The 15628-nt window shown below is 39.5% G+C and overlaps 1 protein-coding gene across 1 annotated transcript; it reads right to left on the reverse strand.

Moving 5' to 3' along the window:
* Positions 1–2219: 2219 nt before the first annotated feature.
* Positions 2220–13238, reverse strand: plp2b (proteolipid protein 2b). The gene is made up of 5 exons (XM_030734658.1): positions 12817–13238; positions 8479–8634; positions 8284–8382; positions 3628–3724; positions 2220–3504 (listed from the first exon to the last, which is right to left on the reverse strand). Exons 1-5 carry the CDS (start codon positions 12910–12912, stop codon positions 3491–3493), a joined length of 462 nt encoding a protein of 153 aa, XP_030590518.1. The 5' UTR covers positions 12913–13238; the 3' UTR covers positions 2220–3490.
* Positions 13239–15628: the final 2390 nt, after the last annotated feature.

The following is a 15628-nucleotide window of genomic DNA, read 5'->3' on the forward strand; positions in this document are numbered from 1 at the left end:
CATTGTTTAAATATTCAGTATGTTAGCGGACAAACTGTTATCAATCAAACCGATCCCGTTCCTTTTTTACTTTGAATGTGTGGACACGGAACTGCCACCACCTGCCACCTTGACGAACCTCCAACTTTACCTGTCCTGTCCGAGAGAGACCTCAATAGCCTACTGTCCCAAAGTTTTGGCCCATACTTCACCTTGGCTACAAGGAAGTTTACATGCATATATACAAAGTTCTGTAAAGCCTACTGAGACGTTTTGATTCATAACATCTGCACATGAGCATAGGAGTCAGCTACACTGACTTTAGCTTCAAATTAAATATTCCTAACGAGACGAGAATATATGCACACAGATGTGTTTAGGGTGGGGAATGGCGGGTTAATATTACTCTTGAATGTCACTCGTAAATAGTTTGATGACATCCAGCATGACCCCAAACAAGGGATTATCATTCCACTGCAGGTCTTTAAAATAACACGGGTCATGAAATGGTTACTGCAATTTAAAGGCAGCAGCATCAAAGCTCAAAACAAAGTAGGAGAGGATTTACATAAACACAATGTAATCCCAGAAAGGAGAGTAGGGGCAACATGTACAAACTGCAAAAATAATAATATTCGAAGGGGAGAAAAAAAAAAAAAACTCAGATGAGATTAAAGATCACAGATGCATGCTGCCCAAGGTCATTCAGTCCTGGCAGGAATTGTGTCAAATCATAGTAATTTCTGATCATATCTCAATATCAACATGCTGATGAGGGACACCAGCATAACTTTGTTGATCCTTGATGGTTGTACACTGTTTCCTTTCCCAGTGGCTTATACAAAAAAAAAGCAGTTAATTGTCGTAGAGTGGAAGACTGCTTCCATCTAGTGGCAGTGAGATATAAGACAACTTAGAGTACAAATATACAGCACCTAGGAACACAATCATGGTAAAAACGAAAGTACGCCCTCTTTCAGTTGTAAGGTTTAACATTTTGAGACATAATAAAAAATAATGTGGTCCTTAGTAGTTCTTAAAATTAAGTGAATACAATCTTGAATAAAAATTAAACCAAAAAGCAGAAGCAGTGTGTGAAAAATGCTCTTACTGCTTCCATGACAATTGAGAGTGTAAGCAGCAAGAGTATTTGATTAGTAGCCAGGTGCTGCTAATCAAATACACTTGATTAAGTGCACATCTTTAAAATCAGACATTTTGTCAGTTTGCTGGAGTATTCAGGTATGTGTTAACACGATACCAAAGAGAAAAGACATCAGCCCATCAATCTTAATTGGCTGATGTGTGAAAACCCTTCCCAGACTGACTGCTCATCAATCTGAAAAGGGTTATAAATTTGAAATCCATCATTCTAAAATGAGAAAAATTACACAAGTGGAAAACATTCAGCCAAGCCCAACTCCTGCATCTCAGATTCTGTTGGGCTCAGTTAGCCTTAGTTAAATGTTAAAGTTCATGAGAGTGCAATTGGAAAAAAGACTGAACAAATATGGTTTGTTTGGAACGGTTGCCAGGAGAAAGCCTCTTCTCGCTAAGAATAACATGGCAACATGGCTTAGGTTTGCAAAGCTGCAGCTGAACAAACCACAAGACCTCTGGAATAAAGTTCTTTGGACAGATGAGGCCAAAGTGGAGATGTTTGGCCATAATGCACAGTGCCACATTTGGCAAAATACAAACACAAATACCTCATACCCACTGTGAAGCACGGAGGTGGAGAAGTGATGATGTGGGCTTCTTTTGCAGCCACAGGACCTGGGCATCTTGCAGTGACTGAGTCGACCATGAACTCCTCTGTATACCAAAGTATTCTAGATTCAAATGTGAGGCTATGTGTCTGATAGCTAAAGCTTGGCCCAAACTGGGTCATGCAACTGCAAAATGATCCCAAGTACAGCAGCAAATCTACAGTAAAATGGCTGAAAAAGAATCAAGTCAAAGTCCAGCTACTGAATCATGGGGGTGTACTTAGTTTTTCACAGGACTGCTTCTGCATATGTCTTGTCTTTTTATTCATCTGAGATTGTCTAACCTAATTTTAAGACCTGGTAAGGTCAAGATGTCCAAATATAAAATACCTAATAGACAGGTGGTGTCCTTTGTTTTTATCAAACAAAATAAATTAAATTAAATGCTTAAAAATGAAAGTTGATCTTAGGCATTAAGATTATTTAGCTGGAAACATAAGCATACAATACAAACCACAAAAACACATTTTCTTTGTGGTAAAATGGCTTTTTTTATTTCCCTTTGTACTTCGATGTTACAGACTCTTGTAAATCAGGTTAAAAATGACAAACACCAAAGGGGTCGGAAAAACACTTGCATTACAGTATTATCTCAATATTAACATAGCATGTTCAAAAAAAATGAAGAGTGCTACTGGACAGTATAAAATGTCAACAGAAAAATATTGTAGCACCTTAAAAAATGTGTTACAAATAACCTGAGCAAGAATCCAAGAACTGGAGGCAAAAACTGGAGGAAGGGACTGTAATTTAAATAATAAATGTGCGGTTGTTTGGTTAATGGGTCCTAAATTCCAAAACTCCAGAACAAAAACAGCAACAGATTGCTGATTAATAACAATCAAATCAAATGCTTCAGTACTCAGGAACAAAACAGGAACTGGTTACTCTGAGTAAGACTTTTAAGGCACTGTAAAACACACAGAACACAGTGATTAAATAACGGAAAAAGGAAAAGCTAAGAAAATACAAAAAAACAAAAAACAAAAAAAAAAAACCCTTCAAGAAGAACACACTTACAATATTAAACAATTCCAAAAGCACCCACCTCTGTGTCAGTTGCTTCTGAAGTCCAAATAACACAGTTACTATTTAATACAGCAGTCCATTAACAGTAGACAAGTGTGTTAGACAAGTTGCACGATGACATCAACCAAAGTCCAGGAGAAGCAAGTCTGGCCACTTGGCAGCCATCTTAGTAAGGCCTCAGGGCACTTATTTGGGAGGATATTTTAAAGGATTAGGAAACTGAACTTTAATTTCAATGATTTAGGGGACATAAAAAAAAAATCACCTGTCAAATCAAAAAAAGAATGCTTAATGAGTTTGTGGACTTTTTTGTCCCTCTGGAGGTTATAGTTTTACCAAATTCTCTCAGTGATATCAGCTTAGGATTCTTTGAGTGCCACATCACTCTCTTTTAATGTCTCTGCATCAATCAGTGTTACATTGCCTATTATTGACATTTTCCCCTTTTTAATCTGGTTGGAATAAAAGTTTGAGAGGGGAATCCCTCATGGAGTAGACATACAGACAGATGAACAGTACCTCTCATTAAGGCTATGTCATCTTCCTCTCTGGCTTCGTTCTGTAAGATACATCTCATTTCTTCAGGCCATACAGTGGCATTTATTAAACTGTGACTTGTTTCCTCTTTGACCTGCTCTTCTGTTAACTTTTGCACAAATGACTGCTTTTTGTTCTTCTGTGTTCTTGACAGAAGTATTTCCGTCTGGGAATGCTTAAACTCTGTCATCTGTTTTTATAAAAAAAAAAAAAAAAGTCAGATGTTAGGGAAAATTGCACATATGAAATAAAGCCGAGAGCACATTTTGAATGCATTTTTAAAAAAAAACAAAAAAAAAACTGTTTCTCTCACCAGTGGGAGCTGCCGAGTGCTGCCTGTTACTTTTGACTTGCAGGAAGATGGTGTAGGTGTCATATGCAAATATCAGACCAGCGATCAAACCAAACACCTAAGAAGCAAGAACTGACAATCAGAATCACAACTACACATGCTGGACATCATTATAAATAAATTAGCAGTATTCTTGTTAAAATGCTAGAAGACTTTGTGCTGTTCACGCCACCACACATTTCAGTCCCAGACTCATGAAGAAGCCAATGCGGGGGCAGATTTGTGCCTGATATTCAGGTGCAGATCACGTGTTTGGTCCCAAACACATGTGCTACGTTCACAAACAGAAGACCACATGTAGATATAGCACACCACAAGAATGGTTGTGGTGGGGAAACAAGATGTGAAATTTACATTTAATCTACAGACGTTAGAAGCATGCTGAGCACACCTACTTCATCTTCTTTAAAAAGTACACAAATATTTTTTAAAAATTACAGAAAATAAAATTTAATGTCCTCTGATTAGTGCAAAAGGAAAGAGGAGCCACATGGATTAAATAAATGTTAATGCATTTATTTCAGTTTTCCATTAAGAGATTAGATGCATTTACACCTCTGAGCTGTACAGGTGCTGGTCATAAAATTAGAATATAGTGAAAAAGTTGATTTATTTCAGTAATTCCATTCAAAAAGTGAAATTTGTATATTATATTCATTCATTACACACAGACTGATATATTTCAAATGTTTATTTCTTTTAATTTTGATGATTATAACTGACAACTAATGAAAACCCCAAATTCAGTATCTCAGTAAAGGTTCAATATTGAAGACACCTGGTGCCACACTCTAATCAGCTAATTAACTCAAAACACCTGCAAAGGCCTTTAAATGGTCTCTCAGTCTAGTTCTGTAGACTACACAATCATGGAGAAGACTGCTGACTTGACAGTTGTCCAAAAGATGACCTTTGACACCTTGCACAAGGAGGGCAAGACACAAAAGGTCATTGCTAAAGAGGCTGGCTGTTCACAGAGCTCTGTGTCCAAGCACATTAATAGAGAGGCGAAGGGAAGGAAAAGATTTGGTAGAAAAAAGTGTACAAGCAATAGAGATAACTGCACCCTGGAGAGGACTGTCAAATAAAACCCATTCAAAAATGTGGGGGAGATTCACAAAGAGTGGACTGCAGCTGGAGTCAGTGCTCCAAGAACCACCACGCACAGACGTATGCAGACATGGGTTTCAGCTGGGTTTCCTTGTGTCAAGCCACTCTTGAACAAGAGACAGCGTCAGAAGTGTCTCGCCTGGGCTAAAGACAAAAAGGACTCGACTGCTGCTGAGTGCTCCAAAGTTTTGTTCTCTGATGAAAGTAAATTTTGCATTTCCTTTGGAAATCAAGGTCCCAGAGTCTGGAGGAAGAGAGGAGAGGCACAGAATCCACACTGCTTGAGGTCCAGTGTAAAGTTTCCACAGTCAGTGATGGTTTGGGGTGCCATGTCATCTGCTGGTGTTGGTCCACTGTGTTTTCTGAGGTCCAAGGTCAACGCAACCGTCTACCAGGAAGTTTTAGAGCACTTCATGCTTCCTGCTGCTGACAAACTTTATGGAGATGCAGATTTCATTTTCCAACAGGACTTGGCACCTGCACACAGTGCCAAAGCTACCAGTACCCGGTTTAAGGACCATGGTATCCCTGTTCTTAATTGACCAGCAAACTCGCCTGACCTTAACCCCATAGAAAATCTACGGGCTATTGTGAAGAGGAAGATGCGATACGCCAGAAGCAACAATTCAGAAGAGCTGAAGGCCACTATCAGAGCAACCTGGGCTCTCGTAACACCTGAGCAGTGCCACAGACTGATCGACTCGATGCCACGTCGCATTGCTGCAGTAATCCAGGCAAAAGGAGCCCCAGCTAAGTATTAAGTGCTGTACATGCTCATGAATGAATGAATGAATGAATGAAGTTTTATTGCCATGTGGGTGAACAAGTTCACACATTGGAAATTGCAGTTACAGAACACCATCCAAATACACAAACACAACACACATAGGGGGATATGTGTCCTTGGGTCATGCAGCCGTTTCTTACGGCGCTACCTTTGGCAGGAGGAGAAAACAACACATCATGGGGAAGTTAGGTTAAAAAAAAAAAGTCATCTGGTACAGTGCTCAAAAAGAGCACTATACCAGGGTCCAAAAAAAACCACCTTAGCAAAGCATTTGCACATGTAAAGCAAGGACAGCGGCGGTAGGTGAGGTCAGGGCAGGAGGGGATGCAGAAGGAGACGAGAGGTGGGGGCATTGTGGAGCCAGATGCCAGGTTCCAGCCAAAACAGTTTGCTGATAGTGGTGGAATTTCATCAGCGGCCGTGATACACCAGACCCAGCTTCACAAATCACAACGCGGAGTGGGGGGGAGAGCAGCCGCACACAGTGCCCTGGAGAGAGATATGGTTGCCAACCCAAGGCCGGCAGGGGAGCCGAATTCCTGATAACAGAAGTTGTTTTGGAACAGGCTGCTTGTTTTTCCAACAGCCTTCAGTCTTACTGGGAAACCATTCAAAAATCCAATATTCCAAATTAGTTGATTGCCATACTTTTCATGTTCATACTTTTCAGTTGGTATTTCTAAAAATCCTTTTTTTGTACTGAAATATTCTAAATTTCTGAGATACTGAATTTGGGGTTTTCATTAGTTGTCAGTTATAATCATGAAAATTAAAAGAAATGAACATTTGAAATATATCAGTCTGTGTGTAAGTTTCACTTTTTGAATGGAATTACTGAAATAAATCAACCTTTTCATGATATTCTAATTTTATGACCAGCACCTGTATACTATGAGCTGTACTGGTCTTTCCCTCTCATCAGAAAAACGTTTACCGGGGTCCATCCATACAGCCCGACTTCTCCATGTAACCAAAGGAATTACCACCTGCTGGCCATTGCAAAGAATGCAGGTTTAAGGCACTTCTGCACTGGCTTCACTTTTCAGACACAACCTGTGTCCATCTTTTACATATGGTTTATGATTAACTTCTCTCACTTGGAAAGACTTGTCAGAATTGCTCAGTGTTCTCATGTGGACTTGGGAGAGCAGCAATATGTTCAGTCAGATGTCAAAACCAACCACTAAACCTCACTGTTGATCTGGGAAAGCCCTACCTTGTTTTCTAAATAATTAAGTCTACTTTTTGTTTTGCTTTTTTTATTGAAAAAAACAGATTCTAAGTGTAAGTTTATTCTACTGTCTGGACTACAGTTTCATATTTAGCACAAGTCACAAAGTGGCACAGTGATATTGAAGTATCAGTTCATTATCAAGGTAATCCAGTGATAGTTGTCAGTACCTGAATTGGTATGTGTCAAAAGAAAAGTATAAATTTGGCAATCTTGCATCCAACCATCCAGGTTTTTTTTTTTTTTAACGTTTATCCAATTCAGGGTCCCCGGGGGGGCTGCAGCTTATCCCAGCAGCCTAGTTACTGTTTTCCCTGAAAATTTTAATTAAAAGTGTAAAATAAGTTAACACTTGGGTTTAACTCTTCGGGAGCTTCACAATACTGTCACATAATAAAATCCCACAAAAACAAACGTCTCCTTTACTGTTAATACATTTATTAAATTACAGCATTTTCGGTCCTGTTGACCTTCATCAGATACTTGATTGTAATTTAATAAATGTATCAGGGGTAAGTGAGACAGTGTGCAGCAGTTACATTTAATTGTTTTTGTGTGTTTTCCTCTGGCACATCTCTCACATATTCAGGAGTGCAAAGAATTTGAATTAGTAGTGTCACATAATAATATTAAAATTGAAAAATATTTTCTACCTGGGATGTTTTATTTTACGCCCAGCCCTGTTTTAATACCATTTGACCACGTCAGTAATTTCCCTCCACTGTTTGCTCTTCCTGTCATATGAAGGGCAACTAACAAGTACTCGAGCCAAGTTTGGTTGAGTCATTTGTTTGCTTTTGGGTCGCACAACACCAGCTGCTAGTATCTCCTCCTTTGTAGCCTGCTTGTACCTGAAGGTGTGTTTTTGCCTCAAGTAGCGAAACAAGTATGTTGTTTCCACTTTTCTTTCATATTTCACAAAACATTGTGCTTTTCAAAAGTATGCAAAATCATCATCAGACACTGACACGCAGCTCTCAGATTTGCCTGGGCTATGCTATCTTCCCTGTTCCTGATTCCCACTGCACTCTTTAATTTCCAAGATGTTCCAGTCATGACTGTGTTCTGTTTTTGACTGCAATAAAATCCAAACTGTCATTATATCCAGGACAGCTCAACAGTTTAAATTACATATCCTGTGGATTCAGTGTCATCTTGAAAATTCCTTTTTGCCTTAGAAATTTGCAAACAAGCTAAATTAAGGCAAAAAATAAGTCACACCCTGCAGCTCTAGACGAAAAGGAAGGAAGTATGACAGTACCAGTATTACTCAATACAGAGGGAGAGCTTTTTCAGAAAGTCTGGCTGTTTCATATTGAACACAACAAGTGACAAAAAGCCCAGGGGTTTCTAGTTTCATATGTATAACTGGTAGCATTGAAATTAGTCAGAGATAACAGTCATCAGTTATCAAAGCATAAAACAAACAAAAAAAACTATGAGCTGATACAGCCAAGAACTCAGGCTGAGTCATGCTGGCGTAACTAACCGCGCCTGCGATACGAGCTCCGTCCCCAGCTCCTCCAATGAAATTGATCAGTGAGGTGATGATGTAGAGGACAGCACCAATACCGGCACGGAACAGATCCTGCACAAATGAGGGAAGCAGAAGATGCAGCATTATGCAATTTGGCACAGAAATGTGTCAGAGTGTTTGTTTGCGCATGTGTGTGTGTGGACTCACAGTCCAGACCCAGTTGATTACTAGGATCTGCTTGTCCAACTCCATCATGAAGATGCCAAAGAAGACGATGGAGAAGATCATTTCACATATGGCCAAAGCAGAGTAGCCGCCATACACGGATGCAGCGTAGCAGATGACGATGATTAAACTGACAAGCTAAGACAGAAATGAGAGGAAAAGGGGGAAATAATAAGGTGTGATATCAGGAAAATTCACAGGAATTTAACACGCACTGCCCACATTCCTCTCTCCCGTTAGACTTTGCAGGTATGCAGATCAGCTGCAAAGTCTAGCAGAAAATAATGTGTGTCCATAGAACTGTGGAGTCCAGCTGGACAGTAAATCACTCCAACAAAGCCACCATTGTTCTGTTTACAGCAGCCACTTGACTGCTTCCAAATCAACATTCACATGATAACAACTATTCATGCTATGAAAGTATTTTCTAGACTAAATACTATTAGAGTGAGACAACTGCACGGAGTATAATGCACTCTATCACATGCTGCTTTCATCTTAGATTTACAGCGAGTGTTTGTTCCATCATATTTTTCCATATGAGGGAAAAAAAGTCAGCATGCATTCTTGTCAGTCCAGTGAAATGCTGCCAGTGCGGAGAAACCATAAACTCAGGCAGAACACGGCTCATATCAGTCTCTATTTCAATATCAGTATTGTTGCTGCCGTCAAACTCTGTGGGCAGATGCTTTCACACAAACTATATGCCAACTGTGAAGGAGTGGAAACTTCAACTGGTTAAAGGTTCAAATGTATAACAATTACATTTACTAAAACATGACTAAATTGCATTCATTTTATTTGCTTTATGACAACATTCAGTGAATCCTTTCCTTGCAGTGTGCTGCACATTTGCATATTTGTGTTTAAACCTCACAGCACAGTTTGCTCTACAACTGTGAAAAACGGTTTGTGCATTATAAATTAATAGAAAAAAAATGGACGGCACACCTACACATGAGGCCAACAAACAGGGCGGCAACTATTTTTCTATAATATAGGACAAGGGGAAATGGTAAAAACCAGCTGAAAGCATTAAATGCATGGTGTATATGCTTGAAAACTACTCTTAAACATATAAGTATCTTAACACTCAAATTACACATTTTTGTTGATTTTTTTTATTTCATACAAATCTATATATTATATGATTTCTTGGCCAACAAAGGAATCATAACTAATATAAGAATTGTATAAAATACAAAAAAAAAAAAAAAAAAAAAAAAAAAAAAAGAAATCAGCAAATATGTGTAATAAAAAGCCAATCACCATGTGACAAATAAAACCTTGAATCAATATACATCATAATCTGTGGCTACATAAATCCTAGTTCCAACAATTTATTCTTGTAATGCTTATTAAATAAATCATACTCTGATTCTGACGTGCATCTAAAAAAAAAAAAAAAGCACACTGTTCCCACCGCAATGTTTTATTCTCAGACACAGACGACTCAGGAGACAGTGTCAAATCACAGCAGTCTATATGATACACACATGATTTAACTGACTTGACACCAGCTCTACATCTGTCACTACAGCCTCCCCTCCCCACACACCAACAGCCAGCCAGCAACTCAGATGCATCAGTAGTTCATGTGTTCCCGAGACTGGCACAGGCTGCCTCTGTAGTGCAGTCAGGAGGCCGAGGCCAAGCTCCTACACAAAAGAACCTCTATTCAGGCTCGAGGCGGCTGCTCCGAGAGCAGTGGCTACTGAGGAGGCCGTCACATAGAGAAACTCCCGCTAGACAAGAGTCCCTCAGAACAAGAAAGTCTCTCAGTTGTTGACACCTTTATGTTTTTCACACAGCAGTAGATCTGTTTTACATGGGGCAGCTTTAAAGGATCCCAGGCAGGATCTTTTCAAATCAGCATAATGAGCTGCTCTTCTAAATCGACTGGAGGGAAACTGTTGTGAACGGCTGGCTATTTATAGTCAGAAGCAACATGAGAGCCAAGACGTAGTACATAGTGCAGAGACACCCTAAACAGCAACGGTTACTAGGGAAGTCACTTAGATTTTGGGTTTGCTGCAACTTGCTAAAGCGGAGAGCATGTGTGTAGAGAGCGAAAAAAGGAAAGTTCAGTTTTATTTCATCACTCTTCTTGCTCATTATCAACGCATTTGTACCTTTTACACAATTTGTATTCTTGGAGTTTAAAAAAAAATGGTATCCACTCATAAAGACACTGGAGCCACTTCTTATTCATAATATTACACACAAGGCTAATAATTAGCTCAGTGCACAACTCATCCCAGCTTGTCACCACTGGCTTAACTGTGAACTTTTCACTACGTGGGTGTGACTGTGACTTGCAACTTCAAACATGTTGATGCACGGTCATGCTTCTGACAGGCAGAATTAAAGAAAAAACTAAATAACTCTACATGTTATTTGGTGAAGCACTGAAACGTTGCTGCTAAAATACTGTGCGCGAAGTTAGGACATTTATTCCTTTAGATTTTTGGTTTAACAACTGTCGGACTTCTGGAACCCTGGCTGCTGGGGTGAGATGCCCCATTTCCCATGAAAATGGAAACACCCATAATAAGCAGTAATGACATTTGTCTTCCTGTTTGCTCTCACAGCCCGTCTCCCTGCACTGCAAAGCATTTCAGACATCCACTAAAAAAAGATGACTTCCTTTAGAGTTTATCAGTTTCCATTAAAGCGAGTAGGAGAGGAAACAAACTATGACGGGTGTTCAGTGAAGCATAAAGGAATCCTTGAATGGCAGAGCAGTGATGGGAGCATTAAACATTTCATGGATTCTTTGTTCCCCGGGCAAAACTTCACACCAGCCTGGAATTTCCATTACCTTGGCAAAGACTTTTTTTTTTTTTTTTTTTTTAAACAGTGGGTGGACTACTGACCACCATCATCTGAGAGGCTGCTTTATAATGAGCTTTTTGAGCTATGAGAGCAACATGCTTTGATCAGTAAAATAAAGCGCTTCCCCTGTTTAACTCAGTGGGAATGCAATGATAGTTTTTTGTTTTATTTATTTTTCTTTATCTTTGCCATAAATAACATGGACAATGATTTTATTCATTATCAGGTGGATATAGGCTATTAAATATTTGGCATCTATGTTAGCAGTGAACCTATTAAAGCAGAAAGACGTGGCAAATACCTGGCAATGTTTCACTCAAGTCATTTCCCTCTTATCATGTAGGCCTAGTAGAGATGCAATAATACTTCAGTGCACAAGCCCAATGTGAAGCTGATAAATAATTTTATAGGTACTCAGTCACTACCTGAAGTAGACGTAAATACAAGCAAAAGTCCTTTATTCCAAGGTTTCCGACTTGATCCGCACGGTTGTCATATGAATATGTAAGATATTATGCTTCTCTAAGTGGGGCTGGCTGTTCTGCATTTTCATACAAGGTGTTATATTTCACCAACTGGCTCGTTTATATCTAAAATCTTAGTCTGTAAATTGCTAGACAGAGAAAAAAGTAGTGGAAGTGCAGCGACATTCAAGTGCAGTACTTGAGTAAATGTACTTAGTTACTCTCATCAACTAAAAATATAAAACTCATGCAAAACATTTCAGGTTAAAGTGACTCATGTGTTAAGAGATCACACCGCTGTGAAATGCAAACAAAGTCGTTCATGTGAAAATAGTGGTCAAGGACAGTATGAAGTACAAAAGTATTCCCAGGCAGGAAGTGATTGTACTTTGCCCAGACTACACTATTATTATTCCTGCCGGTTGTTTGCATTTACACATCTATTTCTGCCTTTGCAGGGTGCATACTGGCCTGTTAACCAGAGCCAGATGTGCAAAGCTATAAGGTATAGTGGAAAATCTCTTTATGAGCCTTTATACTGCCAATAATGTGACATACATTGCAGTGCCAGATTTGAACTATTGCTATTCTGCCTACAAATACTCCCCAGCCTGTAAGTACAGGAGGAGATGCCTGACAAGAGTCACTGGGTTGAGTTGACCCATAGGTTAACTCAACCCAGTGACCTTTAATGGTCAGCATTTCAGCTCTTTGGTGCCAAATGGGATAACAGTGGGGAACTCGTGACAGGTGGGAACTCTTAACCTCTGCGAATGATCCCTCAACCCCCAGAGCAAATGCTTTATATTTCCTAAACAGACTACAGTCAGAAGTTAGGAAAAAAATACAAGAAAACGAAGAAAAAATGACTCATAATGATAAAAATCAATAGATATAGAACATAAATTATTATAAATTATTGATTAGTCACAAGGACGTTTTCCACAGCACATTCAAGCCATGTCTGTGAGCCGTTAACAGTGGATAATCATAGCAGAGCTCAAGCTCAAAGCAAACTCACTATTTCTGCTGCGAGGATGAACCCTTTCTGGGTCTTCACGTAGCTTTTCAGTCTCTCCAAGCAGCTGGCGGAGCCGGACCCGGTTGTATCGGCCATTCTGCACCTCACTGAACTTCACTGAGCCGACAGTGTGCTGTATTTCTGGATTTTAGCCTTAACGCAGGTAAACGACGAACAGCGTAAACAAACAAGCTAGTCTTTCTTTAGCGCCAAAGTGGAAGAAAGTTTAGAGCGTGCGGCCCCGCTGCGGCTTAGCGCTTTTCCTGCTCAAACTGGCGACTCGTTATTTCCCTCCAGGAGGATGAATCAACTTCTCCGAGGAGCGGTCTCGATAAAATGCGCTGATTGGACTCCGGCACGACCACAGGAGATCTGCGGAAACTCTGCTTTCTGAAAGGAGGAGGGGAGGGAGGAGCTCACGGGGCGTTGGCTCGCTACCACGTTCCTCAAGGGGAGTTGCTGCTGGCGAAATACTGTCACTATCGTTTGTCTGAAATTATTTTATTGTTTTTTGTCATTTTAGTTTGCTTAAACTTGCTTTATATTGCCGCAGCGTTGGGGATTATTTAACTGCTAATAAATAAGTAGTTCGGTGTGCTAGTGGTTCTGCTACATATTTGCACAGGGCGACCAGATTCTAAAAAACTGCATGTGTGGCGTACGTGTTGCTAAAAATAAAAACAAAAGCAAACCATGCAAGTTACAAGTTTATATGAATATATAGTATGCAACTTTCCCTTGTCCCCCTCTAAGTGAAAACAATAAGCCTGAAAGGAAGTTAAACAAAGAAAAGTGCATGTGGAGTCTTAACTGTAGCGGTTTTCCCTCATGTATGTCAGTTTTTGTTTAAACAGGGGCGTTTCCAGGATTTTTCTAATGGGGTGGCACGAGGCACGGGGAGGAGCCGAGGACGAGGCAACAGGAGCTATTGTATCAGAAATAAATCTAGTGTTGAATCATTTTCTGTCTCATGTGCAGCCTTAATACAGATATATTATTATATATAGATCCCTAGTTTGAGGAGGAGGAGACACAAACCCAGCCTCAGGGTGGTGAAGGTGGCATCAGGAAGGGCATCTGGCATAAAATCTGTGCCAAATCAATATGCAGATCCATCTGCTGAAGTGACCCCTTGGGAAATAAGGGTGCAGACAAGAGTCTTTAACATTGTTGCAAAGTGGTGAAAGAAATATTTCGACTCTTGTAGTACAAACATTTTTGCATCAAAAATAATAATATACATTATATTGATGGATCAAAATTATTGATTCATTAAAGTATGTATCACTTTAAGTTGCAGCTGGAGATTTTAATTAATTACTGTATATACTGCTTGGTAGGTTTATTGATAATAATACAATATAAAGTTATAGTAGAATATATTTTCAAATCTGAAGAATAAGAAGTGGCATGTGTGTGTGTGTGTGTGTGTGTGTGTGTGTGTGTGTATGGGGGGGGGGGTCCACTCTTTGGACCCACCCTTGATGATGACAGCTTTCTCATGCTAATCAAAATGTGGGACATTGTCTCTAAATACGATACCAGAGCACAAGGAGGGATGAAAATACTGTACTGTGTATTTTCATATTGCGTCAGATAGTTACAATACCATTTTGGCCTTACTTATCTGAAAAGTTGCAAACAACTGTAGTATGAAAGTAAAGAAAAGTCTGTTATGTCTGTTTTTATTAGAGTAGGTATTTAAAAAAAAAACAAAAAACTAAAGTATACTACAAGCTAACTTTATTTTTGAAGAGTGTGTAAGGCGTGCGCCACTTTAAACAGAAAGCAAGACGTTTTAAAATATTTGTTATGGCGACAGACAAGCTGATAAGATCTGTACACCAATACAAGAGACTTTTATCTCTCCCTGTGCACAGGTTACAGTAAACAATGGGAGTGGTTCTTTCAGTTATAACAGTCATATTTCTTTATGCTTTTTTTGTGATCTCTGAAAAATCACCATCTGTTGTATGATAGACTACCTGTAGTTTACACTTATGTTATAGGGCTATCCCCAAATAATAAAAGGAAATTTAAAAAATTGGGAATGTGAAAGTGAAAGTGAAGATCAGTTTTCACTACTGTTGTTTCTACAGTGCATTTTTCCATGAGTTACATTATATACATTATATACTCTACCATTATGTATACAGTAGGGACAGAAAGTTAAAATACACTGCCCCAAAAAAAATTTTTTTAAATTACCGTATTTTCCGGAGTATAAGTCGCACTTTTTTTCATAGTTTGGCTGGGGGTGCGACCTATACTCCGGAGCGACGTATATGTGACATTTATAACACATGAACCAAAATACTCCAGCCACTTGACATCTCCGTGAACTGCAGCTTTAAGGCAGTCTTGCGTAACCTGTGGGCGCAGTGGATGATGGATGGAGAGCACAGCTTAACGGCAACTGGGAGAATGCGCCACCCAACTTTCCTGGAAGTCATTGGATGGATCAAGAAAACATGGGCTTCAGTGACAAACCATCCTGTTGGGATTCAGAAAGGCTGGAATAACTGGAACTGCAGCTGACGACGAGTCTGACTAACGCGACACAGAAGAGGAAGCGGCGCTTCGTCTACGGAGTGTACGGAATTGTTTAGAAGTGACACCGAGGATGAAGACTTCAATGGATTGATGGTTTGGTTAACTTGTTAGTATGTTCTTTATGCTATGGTTATCTGAATAACTTAATGTTACGTTAACATACCGAACACGTGTTCGTTGTGCGTCATGTAGCTGAATGTGCTACGTTAGCATAACGTAGGCGTAACCGTGTTCGTCCTGTTCTTTAATCCATTATTAT

Source organism: Archocentrus centrarchus, chromosome 7 (genome assembly GCF_007364275.1).
Source record: "Archocentrus centrarchus isolate MPI-CPG fArcCen1 chromosome 7, fArcCen1, whole genome shotgun sequence".
Classification (NCBI taxonomy): domain Eukaryota; kingdom Metazoa; phylum Chordata; class Actinopteri; order Cichliformes; family Cichlidae; genus Archocentrus; species Archocentrus centrarchus.